Below are 15,668 nucleotides of genomic sequence, written 5' to 3'. Positions count from 1 at the left end.
TGGGGTGGGTGGAACATGAGGAATCCAGGCTGAAGGTGGTGGTGGGGTCCATGGGAGGCTCTGGATGTCCCAGGGGAGAGAAAGAAGGATAGGACTGGGGCCCCGGCTCCCTCAGGGTCACTGAGCTAGCTGGGGTGGAGAAGGACAGAGTAACTCTGATTTTCATGGCATGGCATGGCCAGCTTTGACAATCTGCGTACTTCTGGGTTGGCTGGTAAATAGCCCTTTCTATGCCCTTAGTGCCCCCAGAGACCCGGCAACCAAAAGGTCCTTATTGAGCCTTTGCCATCCTTGGGGGCGCAGGGACCTTTCCCTCTGCTTTCTCCAGTTGGAGATGCTGAGGCTTGGAGAGGTCTCCTGGAGGCCAGGCAGGGCACCTAGTGATGCCATCCCCTCCACCCCCCCTCCCAGCGGCCTCTTGGTGCTGATCCGTGTGCGTCTGGAGCTGCGGCGGCACCAGCGTGCCGGCCACACCATCCCGCAGATCTTCCAGGTGGTGGCGCGGCGGCAGCCGGATCGCCTGGCGCTGGTGGATGCGGGCAGTGATGTGTGCTGGACCTTTGCGCAGCTGGACGCCTACTCCAATGCTGTGGCCAACCTCTTCTGCCAGCTGGGCTTCACACCAGGTGACGTGGTGGCCATCTTCCTGGAGGGCCGGCCGGAGTTCGTGGGGCTCTGGCTGGGCCTGGCCAAGGTGGGCGTGGAAGCCGCTCTGCTCAACGTTAACCTACGGCGCGAGCCCCTGGCCTTCTGCCTGGGCACCTCGGGTGCCAAGGCCCTCATCTTTGGAGGGGAGCTGGCAGCAGGTGAGGCTGGGGCAGGTCTCATCTTGAGTGGAGACCCTGGGGTTTCCAGGGCCGGGAGATGGTGTGGTGCCTCCCAGGCCTTGGGAGGGGCCCCGGCTGTCCTTGACCATGACGTATGTTTTGGGCTGCAGTGGTGGCCGAGGTGAGCGGACAGCTGGGGAAGAGCCTGCTCAAGTTCTGCTCTGGAGAATTGGGGCCCGAGGGCATCTTGCCGGACACCCAGCTCCTGGACCCGTTGCTGAGGGACGCCTCCACAGCCCCCCTGGGACAGCCCCCTGACAAGGGCATGGATGGTGAGGCCAGGGTGGGATGCCCTTCTTCTGCCAATGCCCACCCTATCCCCTCATCCCACCCACCCAGTCCTCGGTCCCCAACACGTGCATCTCCTGCAGATCGACTCTTCTATATCTACACTTCGGGGACCACAGGGCTGCCCAAGGCTGCCATTGTAGTGCACAGCAGGTAAGGGGCCCATGGGCCTCACCCCAGCTTTGGGGAGTGACTCCAGGTCGCCTCTACGGCTGACCCCTTCCCTCAGATCTTGTTGGGATCTTGGGGACATTTCTATCTCAACCCAGTAAAACCCACGGCCCATCTCAGGACAGTGCTGCTCTGTGTCCCTCCTTGGTTTCTTGCTGCTCTTGCTCCTATCCCTAATGGCCCTGTTCCCCTCAGTGGACACAGGAGGATTTTAAAAATCCTAAACCAGACCTCCCCTTGCCAGACTTCCCTGTATCTGCCTTGGCCCTCGGAGTAAAATCCATGCTCGTGTTGTGCAATGCCTGCCAATTCTCTGCTGTCCTCTTCCTCCTCTCCACCCCTTGCTCGTGCCCTTTCAGCTCCTTACACGTCCTCAGATCTGCCACGGTCCTTCTAGCCTCAGGGCCTTTGCACATGCTGTGCCCACCACCTGGACGCCCTTCCCCAGCTTCCCTCCCCCCTCCCATGGCTCCTTCTCACCAGGTCTCAGCTCATGTGTCACTTCTCCACACAGGATCCCCCAACCTCTCTGGCTGTGTCACCTTCAGCCCCTCTCCGTTTCTCAGCTCTCTGGTATTCCTCATGGCCCCTAGCACCATGGACAATTATTGGCAGCATGTTCTTCTCCCCAACCCCTGTGAGCTGGGCTGGCTCTGCCTGGGTCCCTGCTGTGTCCCTCTCCCCTCCCCCATGCTCCCCCCATTCCCATGCCCCGGAGGATGTAAGTCCCAGCCCCTGCACTCCCCGCCCCTGCAGGTACTACCGCATTGCAGCCTTCGGCCACCACGCCTACAGCATGCAGGTGGCAGACGTGCTCTATGACTGCCTGCCCCTGTATCACTCGGCAGGTACTTCGGGCAGGTGGGGGCGGGGTGGGGGGCAGGGACTGGGGACTCCTCACCGAGCCCGCCCTCCGCAGGGAACATCATGGGCGTGGGGCAGTGTCTCATCTACGGGCTGACGGTGGTCCTCCGCAAGAAGTTCTCAGCCAGCCGCTTCTGGGATGACTGCGTCAAGTACAACTGCACGGTCAGGCCCCGCCCCTCCCGCGCCGCCCCACCGCCTTCCACCTGCTGGGCCACCCTTGTGGTGCAACCACTCTCCCGCCCGGCCTCCAGCTTTCCCCGTCCCCCCCCCTCCATGGCCAGAATGGCCACTCTGGAGGGGGACAGGAGGGTGGCCAGCCCCAGGCTAAACCTTCCCCCATGTAAACTCAGTGGATCCGCATGACTGTGTGAGAATGGGCAAAGGCATCACAAAGACCATTTTGCAGGTGGGGAAACTGAGGCCTATACTGCAGCTGGGATTGGGCCCAGGCTGTTTGAGTTCTCTAAAGAGTCCGCCCTGTGCCGCCGGCGTCTTCCCTGCTGGTGGCTGCTGGAAATCAGGAAATGAGACCAGTGTGTCCAGTCACCCCCCTGGGCTGGTTAGGTGTGGGGCTTCCAGATGGGGTAAGCATGAGGTAGAGGTGGACAACATCCACGGTCCTGGAGGGGGAGAGGAGGAGGGGGGTGCTGGCCCCCGTCCTCTCCTCTCGTCTCCCCTCCATGGTGAGAGGAAACCAAGCTGAGGATCTCAGTGCCCTGATGGCAGTAGATACACAGGTGCTAGCATGTTCCTCCAGGAAGAAGAGGTGAGGAGAGGAGAGGAGACAATGGGCTGTGGCCAAGGACTGACACATTGGCGGGTGCCCACCTCACCTTGGACAGGTGGGGCCCAGAGAGTTTAGGTTGGCTGGGCAGGGTGGGGGCTCTGGGCTGGCATCCTAGGGACCCCTGGGGGCAACGGCTGTGATCTGCTCCACTTTTGAGGATTTTCCGTTTTGCTTGCGGGGAACCCCGGAGGAATGTTGTTAAACCAAGTCTTGAAAGGCAAAACAGTCTGTTTTATAAACTTGATTATCGAGAGTTGTGAATACAGCTATCCCCCACTCTCTGAAAGTGCCAGTTTTTTGGCTTCGCTGTGGGGAAAGACCTACATCAATACCTGATTTCACTAACCAAAAGAAATCCAAAGAGGATTTTTTCTTTTACGGGAAAAAAACCTAAAAACACATTCTGGTACTAATGTCGGTCTTTCGTAAAAGTGAAGTGTAATTCGAACTTTTAGAAAGCAGGGGATATGCTTTGCTTGACGCCGTTTCAGCTTACGAAAGCTTTCCTAGGAACGCTCTGTTTTCGGGGAGCGCACAAAGTCTGCGTACATGAACGTGGACAGAAAGTATAGGCAATTCCCAAGCACTGTCACTGGCCCCAGGGGGCCTTCAGACCCCCCATTGTGTCCCCTCTAGCCCCACCCACATCCCTCCTTCTTCATTGTGAAGCAGCCCCCAGAAAGCAGTGTGTGTCCTTCATAGAGATGCTTCCGGAAAACCTCTGAAAGATGAGAACCATTTTGTTTTGTTTTTGAGGCAAAAGTCGTATAAAAGAAACCATTTTTAAAGTGGACAGTGCAGTGGTGTTTCGGATATTCACAGTGTTGTGTAACCACCACCGCTGTCTAGTTCCAGAATGTTTCCATCACGCCAAACCGTCTGCATTAGCAGTCAGTCACTCCCCATCCCTGTCCCCTCACCCCCAGCCCCCAAGGCAACCCCTAACTTGCTTTCTATCTTTATGGATTGGCCTGTTCTGGACATGTCTTGTAAGTGGGACTCATACACTATGTGGCCCTTTGTGTCTGGTAAGGGCTATTGTTAAAAGAATTGAAAGCAGGGTCTTGAAAGAATATTTGTACACCCCTGTTCTCAGCAGCATGATTTACAATAGCTAAAACACGGAAGCCACCCAGGGGCCACCAGCAGGTGAATGGATAAGCGCAGTGTGGTGTATTCATATTACGGAATGTTATTCAGCCTTAAAGAGGAAGGAATTCTGGCACATTCCACAACATGGATAAACTTCGAGGACATTGTGCTGAGGGCAATAAGCCAGTCACCAAGAGACAAACGCTGTATGATTCCCCTTATATGAGGGACTGAGAGCAGTCACAGTCACAGAGACAAGTAGGATGGCGGGCACCTGGGGCTGGGGGAGGGGGTGGGGAGTCAGCGGTTCGTGGGGACAGAGTCTCAGTTCTACAAAATAAAAAGTCTCAGTTCTACAAAATAAAAGGATGGTGGTGGCTGCATAACAGTGTGAGTGTCCTTAATACTACCGAGCTGTACCCTTAAAAGTGCTTACGATGGTAGATTTTATATTATTATATGTGAACACAACAAAAAAAGGAAAAAAAAAAAAAAAAAAAAACCCGTAAGCTCAGCACCATCATCACAGCCAAAAAGTAACAGTGAACTCTCAGTGTCATCGGGAATCTGGGCAGCGGTTCCATCCCCAGTGTCTCACTGGGTCAAAATGTGGTTTTCCCCTGTTTCTATAATTTGAAAAAAATCCGTTTTTAGAGGAGACCCACACATTTTGACCAGTCAATGTGTCTTATGAGAATCTCTTCATCTGTAGGAGCCCCTTCTCTCTCTTTTTTTCTGTCTTGTATTTACTAAAGGGTTGTGTGTCCTATAGTATTTTCTGGATATTGCCGGGGTGTCTCTTAACGTGTTCCTCTGTCCCCGGCATTTCCTGTCCGTTGGGTCCATCACAGTGTTTCTCAGCATGATGCTAAGGATATCTGGGGCTGGATCATTCTGGGGGCAGGGGTTGTCCCGTGCACTATAGGATATTCAGCAGCATTCCTGACCTGAAAACACTAGATACCAGCAGCACCCCCCCCAAGTTGTGAGCATTAAAAATGTATCCAGATGTTGCCAAGTGTTCTGTGAGGACAGAATTGCTCGTGGTTGAGAACCCCTGGTCTAGATACTTGATCAGCTTCAAGTTCAACTTTTGTTCGTGGGAGGCCCGCAGTGTCTGGGGTCCCTCTCTGTCCTTGACATGCCACACTCCATCGGGCACTGCTCACTGTCTCTGGACCCTTGATAGTCTGTCCTGTTTCTAAGAAGGGAACTTCTGTGTCAAGAGAAGGTACCCATTAAACACTGAGGGGCCCTTTAAGGAATAGACAGAATCCTCGAAGGATCTGGTGTCTGCCTCTCTGAACTGACCTGAGCTGTCTTCCCTTCAGCCCAGGGTCTGTCCGAGGGTACAGGCCAGAGGTAAAGATCAAGTGTTTGCTCTCAGTGCAGGGACACAGCCTCAGGGCCGTGAGGAGAAGTCATTGTCCCCTCAGCTGCCTCAATCATGGCTGACCTGCTCCTCCCCTGGCCTGAAGAGGACAGCTGAGAGCTGCTCAGGGCATGGCCGGGACTATCTGATGATGGTTTGGAGGGCAGTACTTGGGCAGGACTTTGTGTCATTTGACAGGAGCCAAAAGCCTAACCTAAACCCTGGCTTCCTGAAGAAGGGGATTTATTACTCATGGACCTGAAGAGGCCACATGGGGACAGCTTCAGGCAGAGCCTGATCCAAGAGTGCCTCTGTCTCTCTCTGTTTCTTGTCTTTCTCTTTCCTGAGTGTACAGCTTCCTTCCCAGCCTGCTTCTCTGGGAAGGCTCCCAAGCAGCTCCAGGGGAGAAAGAGCCTCTCTCTTCCTCTCGGTTTATTAGACGTCCCAGGGCTGATTCTTACTGGTCTAATTCTGGTCAGGTGCTCATCCTTGAACCAATTTGTAGCTGGGGATGGACTGGGCTGATTGGCCAGGCCGTGTCCTATGTCCTGCCTAGAGATGAGATGGGCTGGGCCACAGACATGGCACGGACCTGAGCCTAGGGGCGAAGGGAGAGAACTCAGCACCATCACGTTCTGATTTTGCCCCACCCTGCTTGCCGCCTGGTCAGCAGCTGATGATCTTGGGCACGCTGTTTCCCTCTGTAGATCTCAGTGCCTTCCTGTCCAACATGGGGGTGTTGGGAGAATTCAACAAATGAGCTCTGTGCTTGGTGGGTAGAGTATTTAGCACATTTGTTTATTCATCAGAGATTTAGCAAGTGCTGTTCAGGGAGTGTCTCTCCGTGGCAGTGATCTTTGACTCAAACCCCGAGGGCCCAGATGCATCCCGGGGAAGAATGCGCCAGGCAGAGGGCACAGCATGTGCAAAGGCCCTAAGGAGGAGCCCTGTGTGGCAGCAGCTGTTGGTGGGAAATGGAAGGAGAAGAGGCAGTGAGGACGGTGGGGCCAGAGGGAATTGGCCACTGGCAGAAATTTGGACTTCATCCTGTGTGTGAGGGGAAGCTGTGAGCATTTTGGAGCTGTGATGATCAGCCTGGCGGTTAATCCCGAGCATGTAACTTCTTCATTCAGACTCTGGGGCCAGGCTGCCCGGATTTAAATCAGCTTCTACCACTTATCAGCTTTGGTCCAGTTACTTACTGTTGGTGGCCCTCAGTAAAATTGGGGGTGGTGGTGGTAATCATTTGGAAGTCAACCCAGAGATGAGGACTGGTAGGCCCCTGGGGTATTTGGGAAATGACCCTCCAGGAGTGGAGCCTTGAGACAGGGAGGGAAGGAGCCCTGCAGGGAGGCGCCAAGGAGCAAGGGACCCGGTGGGCAACTGGGGCTCCGAGAGGCAGCGTGGAGCATGCACCCCGAGCTAGGGGTCTGGGGAACAGTGTTGGACAGTGGCTCTGAGCTGAGGGCTGCCCTGTGGGGTGTCAGCGGTGCGCCCCACCTTCCTGCACTGCCTGTGGGTTCCTGGAAACAGCCTGGGGGATGGAAGGGCGGCGGAGGGGCATGGGGGACGCTGAATGCATCCTTCTGCCCACCCCCGGAGTGAGGATTCAGCAAGGGGTACGCATAAACGGCCTGGGGGGGGGGTGGTTGTTGCATGGCCCCTAAGACCGATGTGTTCTTAGCGCCCTGGTTGGAGGGAAGACTCCCCTCGCTCCCCTCCCTCCCCCCAGGTGGTCCAGTACATCGGGGAGATCTGCCGCTACCTGCTGAAGCAGCCGGTGCGCGAGGCCGAGGGGCGGCACCGCGTGCGCCTGGCCGTGGGCAACGGGCTGCGGCCGGCCATCTGGGAGGAGTTCACTGAGCGCTTCGGCGTGCGCCAGGTCGGCGAGTTCTACGGAGCCACCGAATGCAACTGCAGTATTGCCAACATGGACGGCAAGGTGCGCGGCCGAGGGGTGGCGCGGGCAGGTTGTAGGGTTTGGGGATCGCGGCCACCTCGGCCTCCCTGGCCCCCGCGTTCTCGTAGAACAGCCTGACCTGCTGGGAGGCGCCGGCCAGGCGCACAGGGCGGGGGAAGGGGGAGCTCCCAGGACTGCCAGGGCACACACAGTCCTGGGTCTGTACCTCCAGAGTTCAAGTCCTCGGCGAGGCGGTGTACCTTGGGCCAGGGCCTCAGCCTTTCTGAGCCTCAGGTCCCACCTGTGGGGGTGGCAGGGGAGAGCAGGGCTCTGGGGGATCCTGGGCGGGGGTTGGGGTGCCCATCCCCTACTACCGGGTAAGTCACTCAGACTCCTTGGGCTTTGGTTTCCTCATCCGTAAATGGGGATGATAGCTCATTGGGACCATGAGCTCAGCACAACACCCCCAGGTAGCAGGCTCTCTGCAGATGCATTTATGATTAGCAATCACTGTCTCCATTCTGCCTGAGCAGAACCCTCTCTTATCAAGCCTTACCAAGCCAGGCATAGATCAGGAGCATGATTATAAAGCAAGCGCCTGGGGGCAGGGATTGCTTTGTGTCTGTCTCGGTGTTGGGGACCCAATACCTGAGAACCAGGCCCTGCCCACCCCCCCACCCCCCATGCATATCTGTTGAATAGACAGCCCCAGAAGATACCTGGCCATGCTAACAGAAATTGCTGTTCTGGGTGCCTGGGTGGCTCAGATGGTTGAGCATCTGCCTTCGGCTCAGGTCATGGTCCCGGAGTCCTGGGATCGAGTCCCGCATTGGGCTCCCTGCTCAACGGGGAGCCTGCATCTCCCTCTGCCTCTCTCTCTCTGTCTCTTACGAATAAATAAATAAAATCTTAAAAAAAAAAAAAAGAAAGAAAGAAAGAAAGAAATTGCTGTTCTAACAAACATACCCAACAGCATAGAGACGGGCATTTCTACTCATCGGACTGAGCCAGGCAAGGTGACTTGCAGCGGGCAGCGGGCTCCAGGGTCATTCTAGGCATGTACTTCCTGCCAGTATAGAGGGTTTTATGGACCAGGAGGTGGTGACCAGTCAGTAGGTTTCCTCACATGATTGTGGAGGAGGCTGGGAAGGTGGGAGGAGGGTGCCTGAGTCCTGAGAAGGAGGCACTGCCCTTAAGACCCCCTTTTTCAGATCACCCAAGGTCACAGAGTTCAGGCAATGCAGGGGTTGCCTGAACTAATTCCAGGCCCTGGGGCAGGAGAGGCAAGGTGTCAGTTGGGAGGATGCCGTGCCCCCTGGGGCTCCTCACCAACTCACTCGCTCCATCCCAGGTCGGCTCCTGTGGCTTTAACAGCCGTATCTTACCCCATGTGTACCCCATCCGGCTGGTGAAGGTCAATGAGGACACCATGGAACTACTGCGGGATGCCCAGGGCCTCTGTATCCCATGTCAGGCCGGTGAGCCAGGCCCTGCCCAGTCCCCTGGGGAACTGGGGCCCCCACCCCCTGCCCACCCAGCGCAGCCTGAGGGTGGCCTCCTCCCCAGGGGAGCCCGGCCTCCTTGTGGGCCAGATCAACCAGCAGGACCCACTGCGTCGCTTCGATGGATACATCAGTGAGAGTGCCACCAGCAAGAAGATTGCCCACAGTGTCTTCCGCAAGGGCGACAGTGCCTACCTCTCAGGTGCGAAGACCCTGGGGGGCTGGCTGTGGGGATGGTGGGCCACCATCTCACCTCTCCTCCTCCTCCCCTCTGCCAGGTGATGTGCTGGTGATGGATGAGCTGGGCTACATGTACTTCCGGGACCGCAGCGGGGACACCTTCCGCTGGCGTGGGGAGAATGTCTCCACTACAGAGGTGGAGAGCGTGCTGAGCCGCCTGCTGGGCCAGACAGACGTGGCTGTGTACGGGGTGGCTGTGCCAGGCAAGCTGGGGTTGTGGGGCTGGTCCTAGGGTATGGCAGCCCCAGAGGAGCCAAACCTGCACAAGCTTGGAGGCCCTTGGGCAGTGCTCAACCTGGGTAACTGCACCTGGCAGCCTGGGTGGGAGCACTGAATCTGGAGTTACCCCTCATGAATGATAATCAACCTCGGTTTCCTTATCCAGAAAATGGGATCATGAAAGCGACTGTCTCAGGGTTGCAGGGAGTGCTGCAGGAGCTCAATAACATGGTGACTGCTTCAACAAATGTTATCTCAGATGGAAGGGACTGGAGATCAGAGGCCAGGGGCCTCTGTTTGAGGGTGTATCCAGCCCTGCAGTGGGACAAAAGGTGGGGTGTTCTCAGCAAAACCTCTGTCTTTAGGAGTGGAGGGCAAAGCAGGCATGGCGGCCATCGCAGACCCCCATGGCCAGCTGAGCCCCAATGCGCTGTACCAGGAGCTGCAGAAGGTCCTGGCGCCCTATGCCCGGCCCATCTTCCTACGCCTCCTGCCCCAGGTGGACACCACAGGTGCGGCCTCCCACCTGTCTGTCTGTCTGTCTGTCCATCTGTCTGTTGGTTCAGCAACCATTTGCTTATTTGTCCCGGTTTAGGCCCCCCTGCCAAGTCTGATTGCAATGGTTCATGGTCAGTGGGCATTGTGGGTGCCCGTAGGGCCCTTCTCTTATTTTATTTGCACTATTATTTATTCCCATTTGTCGATCCCAGCCCCACTAGGCATTCTGCGGTGTTTGGTGCCTTTCTTCCATTGCCCGCATTTTTCTGATGACTAGGAAATTTGAGCAACTCATCTCATACCTGTGAGGTTTCCACTCCTGTAAATCACCTGTTTGTATTTTTTGCCCATCTTTGTATAGCCTTGCTCTCTTTTTCTTTTCAATTGATGAGAGTTTCTCCTAATATTCCAGATGTTAATTCCTTAGCACTTTTGGACATCAGGAGTCTTCTCTTTGGGAGTCTGTTAACCTTGTTAATGGGGCCTTTGTTGAAAAGAAGCCCTTCATTTTGATACAAACTTACCTTTTTTTTTTTTTAATCTTATAGTTTGTGCTTTTGAAGTTTTATTTAAAACGAGAAACCTTCCCAACTCTAACGCACACAGGTCTCCTGCCTCGGTTTTTTCCTACTCACCCTGCCCCTTAGCCTTATCTTTCATGGAACATTTCTTTAATTGTCCACTGCAGGGAGTGCAAACTGTTTCTTAAAGGACCAGTTAGTAAATATTCTGTTTTTTGGGCCATGTAATCTCTGTCCCAACAACTTACCTCTGCCTCTGTTGTGCAAAAGCTGCCCTAGAGGGTGTGTAAATGAGTGGGTGTTGCTTTGTGCCAATAAAAACTATTTACAAAACAGATGATGGCCTGAGTTTGGCTTTCAGCTACAGGTTGCTGACCCCTGACCTACTGTGTGGCAGACTCAGCCCTGCCTTGGTCTCATGGAGAGTAGACACGTGCCCAGGCAGGGAATACACAGTGTATGGGGCTGTGATGGGGTAGTGGTCTGGGAGGCCTCTCTGGAGGAGGGGGCATGAAGTCAGGATCTGAAGGACAAGGGAGAATCAGGCAGCAAAATGGGGAAGAATGTTTCCAGCTGAGGGGACGGCCTATGCAGAAGCCTGGAGGTGTAGGACAGGATGTGAGTTTGGGGTTCCCAGAACGCTCTCTGCTGAGGACCCCCATCCCCACCCCCACAGGCACTTTCAAGATCCAGAAGACTCGACTGCAGCACGAGGGCTTCGACCCACGCCAGACCTCAGACCGGCTCTTCTTCCTGGACCTGAAGCAGGGCCACTACCTGCCCCTGGACCAGGGTGTCTACACCCGCATCTGCTCGGGTGTCTTTGCCCTCTGACGCTCCTCCTTCGCCCACTAGAGACTTCTAGGCAGGCCCTGCTGGTGAGGCAGGCCCTGCTGGCGAGGGAGGCTTGAGCCAGACAACCCTGCCTGGGGAGGAGCTGGCCCAGATGCACCAGGTGGGACCATCCTGGTGCTAAGCAACTGGACCCCAGCAGGAGCCCATGGCTCTGCTACCTTCACTCTCCTCTTTCCGCCTCTGGGCTCTCTTCTGCCTGAATTCCTGCTCCTGTGTGTGTGTGTGTGTGTGTGTGTGTTTTCTCCCTGCTTCTCCTCCTCGCCCCTGTTCCATCTGCTCTCGCCTCTTCCCTCTTTCTCCTCCTCTGCTCTCTCCTGGGATCTGTAGGCGCGCAGGGCCCAGTTGCCCTCGGGGCCTCTGTAGGTCGTCCCTGCTGGGTCATGGACCCAGAGTGGAGCCTCCTGGCCTCCCTCTCAGCTGTGCCTTAAGGAGCCTCAGTCCGGGCCTCCCTAGGCTGCCGGGCTCCAGCACATCCTCGCCCTGTATGAGCTCCAGGCAGAGCCTCCATCCTCCCTCCTGAGAGGAGGAACCACGGGTGGTCTGCCCTGCCCACCGGGATGTAGGGGGGCATTGTCAAGGGACCTCCAGGCCAGCCAGAGATCTCCCAGGCTGGGCCAGTTGCCATTTGCACTCAACCATCTTTGGTGGGTCTCCCACACCCTGTCTGCACTTCCTGATGCCCAGAAGCTTCCAGAATTGACTGTTACCACTTGACATTGCCCCTGCCCAGATGTCTCCTTTTAGGCGCCTCCATGGAGCTCCTGCTAGAGGGGCCTTGAAGACTGCATTGGGTGGCTGTTCGGCTCACCATTCAGACGCTCACCCTGGCAGAGACCTCCTGGGTGTCCCCATGTGGCATGGCTGCTGGTGGGACCCATAGGAGTGGCAGCCGTGGTGTCGGGAGAAGTATCCTGCCTGGGGGTGGTGTCAGAGATGGACTTTTGGGCCTTGGGGGTTCCAGCCCATTGAATAACCCTGCTGGCCTTGTTGGTGACAGTTCAGACCCAGCGTTGGTGGTGACATCCTGGACGACACAGCCGGGATGGCTCGGACATCCCCATCAGCCTCGTTGGTGGTTCGTCCTAGACTCCTGTGGTTGGGACTATCCACCCAGACCATCCGTCCTACCCTCCTGCTGCAGCGGCATCCAGCGCCATGAACGCTGGGGCCAGCGCTGTTGCTCATGGGCCTTTCCAAGCACCAAGGTTTTGTTTCCTAGTTGAATTTAAGAAATAAACCTGCAGAGTGTCCAGGGCCTGAATCCCGGTTATTTACTGCCCGTCCCCATGTGGCGCAGATCCCTGTCTGAGTTTCAGACGGCAGGACGTTTTGCTGGGGAACTCATGTTCCCCAGACACCAGCAAGACACACGGCCTTTTCTTGCTGCCCCCCAGGTGGCCTTAAGCCCAGCTGCAAGGCCTCTGGGGTCTGGGGACAGGCTGCATGCGGGTTAGCGGGTTAGCATCCTCGCTGCCTCCCGGCAGCCTCTGGGGCCTCACAAAGTCCTGCCCCAGCGTCAGTTCCGATCTGCCTGTGGGCTCTGGCTGGTGCCCCAGTGTGGCCATAGCTCTGGGTGAGAGCTGCGAACGTGGCTATTGGAGCTGGCGTTCTAATCCAGGACCCCCAGCTCCGGAGTCTAGACACTTAATCGCAACTTCCGCTGTTCCCACCTGCAGTATTATAATGTCTGTTTTGTCTCCACTTCAGGGGACAGAGGAGGAAAAATTTGTGATGACTGAGCATTTGCTGGGAGGGGGCAGCCCTGGGGATGGATGGGGGGTGGGGGATGGACGAGGCCCTGGTTGGCTCAAGGATGGATGAACCATTGATGGCTGGGGCTGGTCCTTGGATGCCCAGTTCACAAGGAGAGGGAGGCAGGAGAAGGATCCGCTGCCGTTGGGGATGGAGTGTCCCGCTGTGCTGATAAAGCAAGTGTATTCTGTATCACATCCCATCAGACCTCACAACCACCATGGTCCCCACTGTACAGATAAGAAAACTGAGGCACGAGGAGGGGAATGAAGTCAATGCCAGCAGCTCCTGGTGAGAAAGCGGGCCAGCAGGACCTTTCTTGTTCCAAAGCCTGTGACTCTCAGCAGGGTAAGAAGCTCCCTCTGAGCTAGCAGGAAAATAATACTGGTGACTCTCAGCAGCAGGCTCTGTGTTTGTCTTTTTAATTAATGACAGACTTTATGTATTAGAGCAATTTCAGGTTTATAAAAAAACAAGTGGAAAGTACAGACTTCCCATATACTCTCTACCCCGCACGGCCGTTTCCCTTACTATTTACGTCTTGCGTTACACTGCATTTGTAATGACTGATGAGTCTATGCCCGCGCGCTATTATTACCTACAGTCTACGGTTTCCATTAGCATTCACTCTGTGTTGTACATTCCATGGGTTTTGGCCTGCATCCACTGTGATGGTATCATAGTTTCTCCGCCCTAAGAATCCCCTGTGCTCCATCTCTTCATCCCTCCTATCCCAACCCCTGGCAACCATGGATCTTTTATGGTCTCCACAGTTTTGCATTTTCCAGGTCATGCATTTGGAATCCTATGACATACAGCCTTTCAAACCAGCTTCTTTCACTTAGCAAGATGCCTTTAGGATCCATCCCTTTGGCTGGCTTGAGAGCTTTGTATTTTTTTTTTAAGATTTTATTTATTTATTTATTTATTTATTTATTTATTTATTTATTTATTTAAAGATTTTATTTATTTATTTGAGAGAGAGAGAATGAGAGAGAGCGAGCACATGAGGGGAGAGGGTCAGGGGGAGAAGCAGATTCCCTGCAGAGCAGGGAGCCCGACGCGGGACTCAATCCAGGGACTCCAGGATCATGACCTGAGCCGAAGGCAGTCACTTAACCAACTGAGCCACCCAGGCGCCCCTATTTATTTATTTTAAAGAGAGAGAGAGAGTCAGCATAAGCAGGAGGGGCAGAGGGAGAGGGAGAGAGAGAATCTCAAGCAGATTCCATGCTGAACGTGGAGCCCGACACAGGGCTTGATCCCAAAACCCTGAGATCATAACCTGAGCCGAAACCAAGAGTTGGATGCTTAACCAATTGCACCACCCAGGCGCCCCAAGAGCTGTTTTTTGTTTTTGTTTTTGTTTTTTTTAGAATGAGAAGTTCTGTGACTTGCCCCCAGGGACAGTTGTTAGGTCGGGAGGAAAGCCAGGATCAGAAGGCTCTCCTTTATGGAGGGGCCCTGGAAGGATGTGTACGGAGGGGATGTTTGTCCTTGTGAAGAGAAACTTGCCCCAGCCTGGCATCAGCACATGGGCCACGAGCAGCAGGGCTTGAGCGGTGTGTGAGGGACAAGGAAGGAGAAGCATGCCAGAGAGGGCATGGGGAGGACGGAGTTGAGGACACGAGAACCTTCCAAGGAGAGGTGGCTGCAGGCTGGGACCTTGCCTCCAAACTTCCAAGGGTCTCTGTCACTCTGGGGAAGAGTCCAGGCTCCCTGGCTGGCACTCCCATCCTGAAGGCTCTTCTCCTTCCACCGTGATTGGTCATTGCCAGCCTGTGACTGGCTTCCGTGCCTTTGCTCCTGCTGTCCCTTGTCCCTGAACCGTTGTTCCCACGCTGCATGCCTGGCCAACTCCGACTGATCTGTTTTTTTTTTTTTTTTAAGATTTTATTTATTTATTAGAGAGAGAATGAGAGACAGAGAGCATGAGAGGGAGGAGGGTCAGAGGGAGAAGCAGACTCCCTGCAGGGAGCCCGATGCGGGACTCGATCCCAGGACTCCAGGATCACGACCTGAGCCGAAGGCAGTCTCTTATCCAACTGAGCCACCCAGGCGCCCCTGATCTGTTTTTAATTGAGGTGTCATTCACATGCCATAAAATCCACCCTTGTAAATTGTACAGTTTGGTGGCATTTAGTGTTTGCAAAGTTGGGCAACCGTCACCTCTGTCTGGTTCCAGAACATTTTCATTCCCCCCAAAGGAAATTTCCTACCCATTAGAAGTCTCTCCCCCAGCCCCTGGCAGCCACTAACTGGCTTTCTGTCTCTTTGGATTTGTCTGTTCTGGACATTTCATGTCAATGAAATCATACAACATGTGGTCTTTGGTGTCTGGCTTTTTTCACTCACCATCGTGTTTTTAAGATTCTTCCAGGTTCATTCCTTTTTATGGCCAAATAATATTCCACTGTATGGATGGACCATGTTTTGTTGACCATTCATCCGCTGATGGACATTAAGTATTTACACTGGCTATTGTGAGTAACGCTGCTGTGAACATTCATATACACGTCTTTGTGTGAACGTATGTTTTTAATTCTTTCGGGTATAAACTAAGGCGTGGAACCACCAGGTCATATGGTAACTGTTTAATATTTTGAGGAACTGCTGGACTGTTGTTCAAAGCAACCGGGCCATTTTATGGTCCCACCAGCAACAGTGTATCAGAGTTTCAATTTCCCACATCCTTGCCAGCACTCTTTTTGGGAAATATATCTATCTCAGACAAGACATGGCCAACACATGGACCTGGGTTTTCTCCCCAACCGGCT

General features: G+C 54.8%; 1 protein-coding gene across 2 annotated transcripts in view; it reads left to right on the top strand.

Moving 5' to 3' along the window:
• The window catches only part of SLC27A1 (solute carrier family 27 member 1), a 30,608-nt gene extending 18,214 nt beyond the window's left edge, over positions 1–12,394 (top strand). For both annotated transcript variants that reach the window (XM_034998540.1, XM_034998539.1), the window contains exons 3-13: positions 412–806; positions 938–1,099; positions 1,199–1,268; positions 2,043–2,134; positions 2,206–2,315; positions 7,137–7,346; positions 8,656–8,782; positions 8,871–9,008; positions 9,085–9,249; positions 9,631–9,777; positions 10,961–12,394. In XM_034998540.1, coding sequence (XP_034854431.1) covers positions 412–806; positions 938–1,099; positions 1,199–1,268; positions 2,043–2,134; positions 2,206–2,315; positions 7,137–7,346; positions 8,656–8,782; positions 8,871–9,008; positions 9,085–9,249; positions 9,631–9,777; positions 10,961–11,118 — 1,774 coding nt within the window. In that variant the 3' untranslated portion in view covers positions 11,119–12,394. The remainder of the gene's footprint in view (positions 1–411; positions 807–937; positions 1,100–1,198; positions 1,269–2,042; positions 2,135–2,205; positions 2,316–7,136; positions 7,347–8,655; positions 8,783–8,870; positions 9,009–9,084; positions 9,250–9,630; positions 9,778–10,960) is intronic.
• Positions 12,395–15,668: the final 3,274 nt, after the last annotated feature.

The sequence above is a fragment of the Mirounga leonina genome, unplaced genomic scaffold (assembly GCF_011800145.1).
Source record: "Mirounga leonina isolate KUSES-001 unplaced genomic scaffold, KU_Mleo_1.0 Mir_94, whole genome shotgun sequence".
Classification (NCBI taxonomy): domain Eukaryota; kingdom Metazoa; phylum Chordata; class Mammalia; order Carnivora; family Phocidae; genus Mirounga; species Mirounga leonina.
Note: the sequence above shows the minus strand (reverse complement) of the source record. Positions and strands in the feature narration are given on the sequence as shown.